The sequence below is a fragment of the Bombina bombina genome, chromosome 1 (genome assembly GCF_027579735.1).
Source record: "Bombina bombina isolate aBomBom1 chromosome 1, aBomBom1.pri, whole genome shotgun sequence".
Classification (NCBI taxonomy): Eukaryota; Metazoa; Chordata; class Amphibia; order Anura; family Bombinatoridae; genus Bombina; species Bombina bombina.
In genome coordinates, this window is record NC_069499.1 from 548175299 (window position 1) to 548187494 (window position 12196).

At 36.9% G+C, this 12196-nt stretch overlaps 1 protein-coding gene across 5 annotated transcripts in view; it reads right to left on the reverse strand.

Annotated features, from left to right (window-relative positions):
- CDK15 (cyclin dependent kinase 15) overlaps nucleotides 1–12196 on the reverse strand; it is a 657391-nt gene that overhangs the window by 31714 nt on the left and 613481 nt on the right. For 4 of the 5 annotated variants that reach the window (XM_053698693.1, XM_053698697.1, XM_053698696.1 and 1 more), the window contains 2 exons: nucleotides 11842–11962; nucleotides 6689–6937 (listed from right to left, as the gene is read on the reverse strand). In XM_053698693.1, the coding sequence (XP_053554668.1) occupies nucleotides 11853–11962 (110 nt within the window). In that variant the 3' untranslated portion in view covers nucleotides 6689–6937; nucleotides 11842–11852. Of the gene's footprint in view, nucleotides 1–6688; nucleotides 6938–11841; nucleotides 11963–12196 lie in introns of those variants that run through there. The other variant, XM_053698694.1, reaches the window with a different exon arrangement.

The window sequence follows — 12196 nt, forward strand, 5'->3', positions numbered from 1 at the left end:
ATCTGATTTCAGCTATCGATGCACTCTCTCAAATTTCACAAATTTCCCTTTTCCTCTTTCTGACTATCATCTTCTCACTTGCAACATCACATCACTTCCTAAAACTTTCCCTACATCTTACACCAAACTTCACAGAAGCATTGTTACTAGATCAGCAACAGCTCTCAAACTCTCTCATACCTCTGCTCTCTTCCATCTCCTCCTTTTCCTGCCATGACCAATCTATCTGTCACTACAATTCCACCCTTACATTTATTCTTGGCAATTTGGCCTTTCTTACCATAGCTCAAAAGTCACACACTCATCCTCAGCTCTGGCATACTCCTCTAACACGCTACCTACTCAGATGTTTCCACACTGCTGAGCGACACTGGAGAAAATCTCGGTGTTCAGCTGACTTTCTTAACAACAAGTTCATCTTGAACTCATACTATTCTGTGCTTAACCTCTCTAAGCAAGATTACTTCTCTACTCTTAGCTCAAATTTTTTTTCAAACCCAAAATGTTTGTTCTCCACTTTCAATACTCTTCTTGGCCCACCCCACCTCCTATTACAACTTGTCTCTCAGCTCTAGATTTTGCCAGTCACTTCAACAACAAAATTGATTCCATCATATACGAAATCATCTCTACATGGTAACAGTCTCCAACCCCCTCAAAAGCTTGCAGTCATCCAAAACCCACAAAGCAATAAATTCAGTTATTTTTCCGCTGTTAATAAGGAAGAAGTTTCTGCCCTTATACTGTCCTCTTACCTCACTACCTGTCCTCTTGATCCCATCCCCTCACAGCTACTAACATCCCTCTCTCCTACCCTTACCCCTATCCTCACACACATTTTCAACCTCTCCCTCAACACCGAAATATTTCCCTCATCTCTTAAACATGCACTGGTCACACCTATCTTCAAAAAATGTCTCTTGATCCAACCTCCCCATCGAACTACGGCCTTATTTCCCTACTCCCCCTGCCCTCAAAACGTCTAGAAAATAGATTATATACATGTTTATCTTATTTCCACATATTAAATTCTCTCCTTAACCTACTGCAATCTGGATTTTGCCCCCAACACTCCACAGAGACAGCAATCATTAAGATTACCAATGACCAACTTACAGCAAAATCGAAAGGCCACTTCGCTCCAAACCCTCCAATCCTTTGGAATTTGCGACACTGCCCTCTCATGGTTCTCCCCCTACCTTGCTAACCGTATGTAGCATTCTCTGGTGCATTCTCTGTATCTTTACCACTTTCTGTTGGGGTACCACAAGGTTCTGTCCGTTTTCCCCTTTACTTCTTAAGCTACTGTATATATCATCATTAGGTTCCTTAATAAAGTCCCATGGTTTTCAATATCATTTTTATGCTGATGACACCCAAATCTCCCTCTCTGCGCCAGACTTATCCCCTTCCTTGCTAACTGATGTCACTATCTGTTTTTATCATCTTTAATGTCCTCTCACTACCTTAAGCTTAATCTCTCCAAAACTGAGCTTCTTATTTCTCCCCTGCTTCCAAAATCCCCCCCCCATTTTTCTATATCTTTTGATAATTCCATCATTACCCCAACCCCGCATGCCCCATGTCTTGGGGTCACACTTGACTCAGATCTTTAATAAGCTGAGAACATATAAAGTAATTTTTATGCAATATTCATATTTAATAAAGTTTTTAACTATGTATTACCTGTAAATATTTCACATCAAATGTTCTTCACATAAGGGAATATGTTCTTTGTATTTTTAAATAGATATTCCTACATATATCTGTATATATCTATACCTATATATAATCATCTATATATATAGGTATAGATATATATTTTACCAAAAACCATCATATATATATAGAAATATGTATTTATCAATAAATATAACATATTCTTCTATGTGTAATAATATTTAATGTTTAGTTAGCAAACGTGAGAAAATGCAATCGGGTTTGCGCGCGAGTAGGGTGTTAGGTTTCTTTCTTTCCCACTTTTGGAGCTCAGTAAAAAGTCTTTGGGGAAATACGTTGACGCGTTCCTGATATTTTAAGTTTGTCTTTTAGAGTGCGAGCGAAAACGTTTTACTTTCAACTTGTAATACAAGCACATAAATTAGAACACTTTTTCATTTTGATACTTAGGAGTGAGATAATCTTGGTGGTATAGTCTGAACTGAGATTCCCTCTGTTTTTATTGATTTCAACAACACCCTATCTAATTTGTTTTCTGTTCCACTATCTCTTCAGTAGAAACAGCTATGAGCTTGATATAAATATATTTCAAATTAAACTTCTGATTCCTAAATAAAGCAAAAGTTCCATTCAAAGAATGTTCATCCCACACTTGATTAGTTCTTTCTCTAAGAATACCTCCTGCAAGATGTCTAGTCTGCATATGAGAAAATGTGTTCCTTCTGGAGATTACATTATAGATTGTATTCTTTTATTATTGATATCCAATATATATCCTAGTTTGGTAATACCAGCAATTTCCCCATTCCTTAAACATAACATAATTATTCCCAATATTAAAATTTGGATTCCCTTCCCCCGGAAAGGTATAAATATAGAGTAGCCATTTAACTGTCCACCCTTTAAGGGTCTAACACAAATAACATGGCAGATGATTTTTGAGAATGAATGTGAGCTTTTAACATCCATCTAAAGGTATTCTAATGTTATTAGGTGCATCTGTCTGTTAGACAAAGGGGTAGATTTACCATTGTGTGGACGGAAATGATCTGATGTAGCAATCATGTCCGCCGCACATCGATAAATGCCGACAGCAAACGCTGTCGGCATTTATCATTGCACAAGCAGTTCTGGTGAACTGCTTGTGCAATGCCGCCCCCTGCAGGTTCGCGGCCAATCGTCCGCTAGCAAGGGGTGTCAATCAACCCGATCGTATTTGATCGGGCTGATTGCTGTACACCGCCTCAGAGGTGGCGTACGAATTAAGGAGCAGCGGTCTTAAGACCAGTGATTCTTAACTCCTGTTTCCGGCAAGTCTGAAGGCTCGCGTGGAAACCGAGGCATTGGGGCCGAAACAGACCTTGATAAATCGTCCCAATAGCCTGCTTTAACAGAGAATATAAAAAATGTTCATCTTGTTGCTAAAATTTAGTGAGGATATTAGTTAATAGTTTTTGCTATTCATTTTGTCTTTGTCTGAATTTGGAATTACAATATGTTGTATTTCAGAATAAATAAAGTGGTTCAATCTGTCACTAATGTGTCACTAATTAGGGGGAGGGTTTAAGATTTTCTTGCTCATTGTCATTTTTTATTGTTTTAAAGTAACGTTATAGTTCCTTATTCCCTCTCCATCCTCAAAAAACAATTGTAAATTCTTTATAAGAGGCGTCATAAACACGTTAATTTGGGAGATGATTTTTTAAGGCACCTTATGCATGAGTGTAACTAAGAATTCATGGTACATGCAGAAAAATCATCCGAGAACATATTATTATTATCGATTATTTGCAGAGCGCCAACAGATTCTGCAGCGCTAATTCTCCTTTACCATAGCACTTCTGATGCAAATATGGATGGATGGAGTTGTCATCTGAGCTGATGTGGTTAATGAAGAAATGCATTTTCCAAAACAAGTTTGACCAATCAAAGAATGAAGTGCCATTATTCCATACTAGTACTTGTTATCCAGCATTGTGCCCACATTACACCCCCAGAGGACTCAATTTACAACACACCTATGTTTTTATTTGTTAAATGAATGGCTCCTTTGACAGTTTCGATAGATATAGATGAGTATATAATTTTGATTGTTCATCTGCCCCGTGTAAAAAAAAAATAAAAAAAAATCCATTCAAATCTTTGTTTGAAGAGAATAGGAACTAATGCCATGTTCTCCTTTACAATATGCTGGATGCTTTTAAGATTACTAAAACTAATTTACAAATTGAATGACCTTTTGCCACATAACCCTCCAAAATATGATAAATGTCATGTTAAAGGGACACTGAACCCAATTTTTTTCTTTTGTAATTCAGAAAGAGCATGCAATTTTAAGCAACTTTCTAATTTACTCCTATTATCAATTTTTCTTCGTTCTCTTGCTATCATTATTTGAAAAAGAAGGCATCTAAGCTTTTTTTTGGTTTCAGTACTCTGGACAGCACTTTTTTATTGGTGGATGAATTTATCCACCAATCAGCAAGGACAACCCAGGTTGTTCACAAAAATGGGCCGGCATCTAAACTTACATTCTTGCATTTCAAATAAAGATACCAAGAGAATGAAGAAAATTTGATAATAGGAGTAAATTAGAAAGTTGCTTAAAATTTCATGCTCTATCTGAATCACGAAAGAAAATTTTTGGGTACAGTGTCCCTTTAAGGTAACAAGAAATTTTTATTTTAATATTGTGCCAGTTTCTGTCTTGATATAAACATTGTTCACAAATACATTTTTCATTTAATGAATTTCTCTTATTAACTGAAGTTTTCACATGATTAATTTCTATATATTGTATGAATTATTTACTTAATGGACTGCATATCCAACATAACTTTGATGCTACAAAATAGCCAGCGTTCTTGGTGCATCACTGCTATAATGTCTTTGAGAGAACATTTTTATACAGTGGGGAGCGTTGAATTTTCTTCAGACATGATCAGGAGGTCTTCTTTCTGCTGTCAGTTAGGAGAAGAGTTCAGACACTGAGATTGCTGTCTCCAACACTGCCTCATTATCTCTAGAATAATATTAACAAGGAACAGAGAAGAAAAGTGGTGAATTTGCCGTTTGGACCACCTGCTGAGGAGGTAATGAAGCAAAGTCATGCAATAGCAATGCAAGGCCTTTAATCTCCTATACCCCCAGTCACCTTACAAAAATGACATCTGTCACATGACTGGAAAGGGGTCTTTTAATCTGTCACTGCAGCTGTTTTTTTCTTTTTCATTTACCCACAATCTGTCACTTTAGGTTGGTGTCCAATTGAGACGTATACAAAATTAATTTTTGTATGTCCGATGCAGGGATATTAACTTATACTTTGGTAGTTGTTTCCTTTCTTTACTTGTGTTAATACTAAAACTCTGAGGACTTGGTCTTTGCTTGGTCTATGCAGTAGCAAGAGCGGAAACTATGTAAACATGGGATGAAAAAGGAAAATACATAAATATTGCTTATATGTATACAGAAATCATTTTTTTTTTACCTTGTGACATTTTAAGATTGTAATATACAATTATGCCTATTAAAACATAATTGTAATATACACATATTATGCACAGGTGTTTCAGCCACACCCATTGCTAACTGGTGCATGAAGTATGTAAAAATCGCATATCATCTGCTGCATCACTCACTAATGAGTTCCAAACTGCCTCTGGAAGCTACATCAGCACACAAACTGTGCGTCAGAGCTTAATGGAATGGTTTTTTTATGGCCGAGAAGTTGTACCAAGCCTCACATCTACACTGGACTCTGGGGCAGTGTAAACTTGTTCTCTGGAGTGATGAATCACGCTTCACTATCCTGCAGTCTAATGGCAGAATCTGTGTGTGGCAGATGCCAGGCGTGTTTGAGTTAGGGTTTTTCTTGAAGGGTCAAAGTGACTGTGCCCCTGTGCACAAAGTGAGGTTCATGAAGACATGATTTAATGAGTTTGGTGTGGAGGAACTCGAGTGGCTGCACAAAGCACTGACCTCAACCCACTGAAGACTTTTGGGATTAAATGGAACACTTATTTTGAGCCAGACAGTGGCTGATGTGTGGTATGAAACAGAGTGACACAGTGGCAGTACTCTGTCAGATGGCAATATGAGACTGCAGCATATTAATGACAGCTGCAACATAATGGAAGTTCAGGATGCTCATCAACAAATTTTACTGATAAAAATAATCCTGCCCAGATACTGCAGTTGGTCATATTGTTCCCACAATTTCTGACAGTGAAACAAGTTTTATTTGCCTTTAATTACAGTCCCCCCTGCTTTAAAGGGACAGTCTAGTCAAAATTAAACTTTCATGATCCAGATAGGGCACGCAATTTTTAAACAACTTTCCAATTCACTTTTATCATCAAATTTGCTTTGTTCTCTTGGTATTCTTAGTTGAAAGCTAAACCTAGGTACGCTCATATTCTAATTTCTAAGCCCTTGAAGGCCGCCTCTTATCTCAATGCATTTGAGAGTTTTTCAAAGCTAGATGGTGTTAGTTCACGAGTGCCATATAGATAACATTGTGCCCATGCCTGTGGAGTTACTTATGAGAGGGCACTGATTGGCTAAAATGCAAGTCTGTATAAAGAACTGAAATAAGAGGGCAGTCTGCAGAGGCTTAGATACAAGGTAATCAGAGGTAAAAAAAAGTATATTAATATAACTGTGTTTGTTGTGCAAAACTGGGAAATGGGTAATAAAGGAATTATCTATCTTTTTAAACAATAAAAAGAGTAGACTGTCCCTTTAAATTCTATCCATCGCCCATCTACAACTTTATGTGTGTTCACTCAGGTAGCCATTCTCCTTAGATTGCAAGTTCTCCTTTGATTAGTGATCTCATTACCACCTCAGTTATTTTGCTTTACTTGAAATCTCTCTGATTTAACGTATTCCGTTTGCTACTCTGCTACTCATGGCTGCAATATTTTGGTTGCTTCACTAATAAGACGTATTACTATGATTATGATACTATTTATTTTATCATATACTGAAAAATAAAACAGACAACTTTAATGAGTTAATAATGTATATAAGTTTTTATTTTGTGCAGCAAAAATCAGCATTTGTATCTATTTTTTTAAACATAATTAAAGTGGTATCTTTTATTTTCTATAAGGCGCGAGGCTCTTGCTGTTTGGTTTTATAATGGCTTATCTTGTTGGAAGGGAAGGCGGTTGAGTATCTTACGATAATGAGGAAAGGGCTTGTTCATTCAGGATGAAAACATGGTTCTACAACCATCAGAGGCCGCACATGGCTAGTGAGAGAGAAAGAGAACATTTCATTTACAACTCTGCAGCCGGTGAGTTTTTCATTACATAGAGAAAATCATTGCGCTACAGATTTAGTTTCTGAAATAAAATAGATGCGTTGCACAAGACCTTCCTGTAAAACAGTTCTTCATTTTGTACATCTCTTTTAATGCAATATTAAGCACTAAATAAACACTAGATATAATGATGTATTCAAAGCAGACATTTACCTAAGAATAATATGCAGATGTATTTTTTAGATTATATTAATTGTTTCAATATTGAAGAATTGAGTGTAACTTTTTAGTCTACATAAAGTTATTAGCACTACCAAGACATAACCTATGTCTTCCTAAATTTAAACATTAAATCAGAGGAAACACTGTGATTATTCTGCCCCACCCAACACTCATCCATTCCTAGCTGTAACCATTACTAATATCGCCTTAAAGGGAAATTAAACCCAATTTGTTTCTTTCATGATTCAGATAGAGAATACCATTTTAAACAATTTTCTAATTTACTTCTGTTATCAAATTTGCTTCATTCTCTTAATATTCCTTCCTGAAAAGCATATCTAGATAGGCTCAGTAGCTTCTGATTGGTGGCTGCACATACTGTATTTGCCTCATGTGATTGGCTCACCCATGTGCATTGCTATTTATTTAACAATGAAGCAAATTAGATAATAGAAGTAAATTGGAATGTTGTTTAAAATGGTATTCTCTGTCTGAATCATGAAATATTTTTGGGTTTAACGTCCCTTTAACTTTTAACAATCACTTCCATACAATCATCCCCATCAATAGCTCCCCTATGCGCCTATGCTGCCCCCCACATCAGGTGACCTCCTCCTACACGCTCCTTCCATGATCTTATCCACTGCAGAACACTTGTTCCCTATCAATAAACTATCAATCTATTATGTGACCAGGACAATTATCCCTCTGTACTGAGTTTTATACTGGGAATATAAGGGGCTAGATTACAAGTGCTGTGGTAAATTTATTTTTATCGTTAGCGAAAACATCATAGTAACATAGTAACATAGTAGATAAGGTTGAAAAAAGACTGAAGTCCATCGAGTTCAAACTATACAAATCTAAAATACTTTCAAAAAGCTCCAGTTAAGCTTAAATAACCACATTGAAATTTATCCAGACTATTTTTAAATGTATCTATGGTATTGGCATTCACTACCTCCTTTGGTAATGAGTTCCACAATTTTATTGCTCTTACAGTGAAAAAACTTTTCCGTTGCAGGAGATTAAATCTCCTTTCCTCCAACCTTAAATTATGACCTCTTGTCAGAAACAATTTTCTTGGAATAAACAGAGCTTCTGCCATCTCTGTATATGGGCCTTGAATATATTTATATAAAGTAATCATGTCACCTCTCAAGCGCCTTTTTTCTAAAGAAAACAGACCCAGTTTGGCTAGCCTCTCCTCATAGGTTAATTTCTCCAATCCCCTTATTAGCTTTGTGGCCCTTCTCTGAACTTTTTCTAGTTCTGCAATATCTTTTTTAGCAATCGGTCCCCAGAACTGCACTCCAAACTCAAGGTGAGGTCTTACCAGGGCTTTATATAATGACAGAATTATGCTTTCCTCCCTTGAATCAATGCCTCTTTTAATACATGCTAGTATCTTATTAGCCTTAGGCTAGCGTTAGGCTTTTTGCACTTCTTGGGTTCCGCTGGTTTTACAAATTAAAAAAAAATTATTTTGCCCTAGTGGTAACCCGAAATGTGCAAAAATTCTAAGCTGAGTTTTCGCGTACGCATGCATGTGTTCCCCCATAGAAATCAATAGAGACAAAAAAATTGGAAAAAACAAACCTAATTGCGCAAAAGAAAAAAGTGAACTTGAACTTGTAATATCAGCGGAATGAAAATGGCTTGTGAAATTTCAATTGCCCTAGTGCAAAACTGTTTGCGCCGCACTTGTAATCTAGCCTATAGCCTATAGATTCTTGTTTTATGCATAGCCTATGCATGACATGGAAGAAAACATTTGTGTCACGGCATCTGCTCCTTTTTGGCCATCACAGGTTTGCTGTCTTGCTGCTGTGTGCTAAAGCTGCCAATATCTGACCAAACATGCTGTATTGTCATGTAAAAAAATAAGGAAAGAGAGTAAGATGAGGCTGATATGGTTAAACAGATGTTATAAAGCTGTCCCTGGGCTCATACCTCATCTGAGCTCTGCGCAGGCAGCATGTGGTTGGCACATGCATTTGGGCATAAGGCTGGCATGGACGTGTTGGTAAGGGTAGATATATGTATAGATAAGAAGAAGGACAGGAAAAGTGAAGCATATTGGGCACACTTGGTGGGGCCAAAAACAGTACTATATTGATTGTGTGGTGTGTCGTGTATTCATTAAAACTTAACTTTTATATAAATTATAATTAAAAAAGGAGTGGAAGTCTCCACCAGTGAGTATTTGATAAAAAAGACAAAAAATATTAAAATTGTGTCCGAGTGATACTCGGTACGCAAAAGCTCCTCTCAGGTGTGATACAGTGATCAGTCTGTATCACACTGTCCGGTTGGGGTAGCTAAAACCAAATAGCTATCAACATCCTTAACTATATACTATGATGGGAAATATAAGTGCCATTGCCATCAGTTGTATTTGTAAAGATATAACACATAGGTCTATTTCATTCAAACTTCCCCATTTCATATATTAAAAGTGTATTGACGATTTTTACTTATCAACCACTAATGGGGTTATATTGCGGTATGGTGATGTCACAACGTGATCAAATTCAATTTTATTGATGAAAAGCCTTATTTCGGCAAATACAAAATTGTTTGTGAGTGTCTGTGAATCCGATTGGTACACAGATTGCTTGATTCTAATAAGTTTAGGAAAAAATTATAGTAGACACCTATATATCTGAGTATTATACTATTAGCAACGGTTTGGATGTTTAAAATAATTCTTTCTGCTAGTGGTAATAGTTTTTTATGATGTGTCTATTTCTCCGTTATGTTATTAGTTCGGATCTTTACAAATACAACTGATGGAAATGGCACTTATATTTCCCATCAATAGTATATAGTTAAGGATGTTGATAGCTATTTGGTTTTAGCTACCCCAACCGGACAGTGTGATACAGACTGATCACTGTATCACACCTGAGAGGAGCTTTTGCGTACCGAGTATCACTCGGACACAATTTTAATATTTTTTGTCTTTTTTATCAAATACTCACTGGTGGAGACTTCCACTCCTTTTTTAATTATAATTGATATAAAAGTTAAGTTTTAATGAATACACGACACACCACACAATCAATATAGTACTGGTTTTGGCCCCACCAAGTGTGCCCAATATGCTTCACTTTTCCTGTCCTTCTTCTTATCAATAATTCTAATTATTTAGCATAAGGCACTACCTACTGTAAACACTCAGGTTTTGTTTCAATAGGTCTCAATGGCCAAAACCCCAAATCCCCCCCCTCTCTCCCTGGAGGCTATAGGGAATTCGTAATCAAGGGTAGATATATGATCAGAGTTTAGATGGCATACATGGGTTTCTAATGTATGAATTAGGTCTGAGGTTTGATGTATGAAGCCTATAGTATGTGTAGGTGTTTCAATCTAGAAAACAATTTGCACAACCACACTCAAGGGACTAAAATAATTTTGGGCTAGATTACAAGGGGAGCGCTAAATATTGCTTGCGTGCAAGCAATATTAGTGCTTCACTTTGTAATACCAGCGCACGATAATCTGTGCTGGTATTACAAGTAAATCGAAATGTGAACATGAGCGAGCTGGGAAGCATTGTGCTCACGAGAGTTAGCTTCCACAGACTCCTATGGAAGCCTCGTTCTGATGCCGTCAGAGACTTGCCGTTAGAGACTTCCGGTGACGTGGAATCAGCTGTCTGACCACAAATTCCTTCACTACACATGCACTCCATCGAGTCACCGCATTCTCCAGCGCATCACCACATTCCAATTGCCGCAAGTCTGTCAGATCAGGCAAGTCTGACCAAAAATGTAATGACTGCGTATGCACTCCACCATAAAAGCAAATCTTTACAACGGAACTGCTTGCTAATGAGTTTATTACAATGCATTTATACTATGCATTGTAATTCCCCCATACACTATTTTTTTTTGCCTCCACCTGGGGGGATTCAAGGGGGATACCCCGCCGATCCTCTGACATCCACCCCAAGTGAACCTTGGGGAATGAGGTTTACACAGCTGATTCAACATCCCCGGAAGTGACATAATTGGCTAATCTGAGAAGTTAGCTATCTGCCAGAACAACGGCATCAGATCAGATCCTCGTGCAGCATTTTTAAATATATATGTATATGACCATATACATATATATTTACATTGCGGGAATACACAGTTTCCATAGACTGCAATGTAATGGCACTTTTCAATGGTGTTTTTTTTTTCTAACCCCCCACTCCCACCAACTTTAAAGCCCCAAAACTGACTAGTGCAGTTGTTTGATATTAAAAAAAAAATGCTAGATTTATTTTTAATAAAAAACTATAATGCCCTCTATTTTTAGGACATTTGGTGCACTTTTAACGGCTGGTTAATTATCGCACTCCAGCAAATGGGCAAATATGCCCGTTTAAGGGAGTGCGATAATTTAGTGCTCCACTTGTAAGCTAGCCTTTAGTATGTTAAAAATTCAGATTCCTCTATTTAGTTGTTAAAGTAAAAGCAGTGGCCCTCAAAATAACAATATGTTAATGTTATGGTGCTTTTGACGTCACATTGATTACAGCACCATTCATGTGCTTTAGAATTTAAATTCAAATTTATGAAATAAAATGCTAATTTAGAACTCATAGGACAATTTGATCACACGCTGATTCACAGCATTTTAATAAATGTTGCTCAGTGTCTAACACCACCGTTACTCACCTCCTTTACAATCACCATGGTTTCTGTGTTACTTTTGGATTGGAACCTTTCTGATGGGGGTTGAAAAGGTCTCGTAATTCTGGTTTAAGGCTCAGACCAGGCACTGTGAAAATGGATCGCACTGAAAACAAAAACAAAAATAGGTATTTTTCAGTGAGAATATGAACTTAGGTCCCCATTCTATTTCCATTCAACCTTCTTATAATTTATATTTATATGTACTTTACATGAAGAAAGGGATTTAAAGAGAATATCAACCAATTCTAAATCTTTTTAAACAAATTAACATATTTTGCTGCAATTGTTTTTCAATATCCAAACTCCACCCACCACCTCATTTGGAGGAGCCAATCTG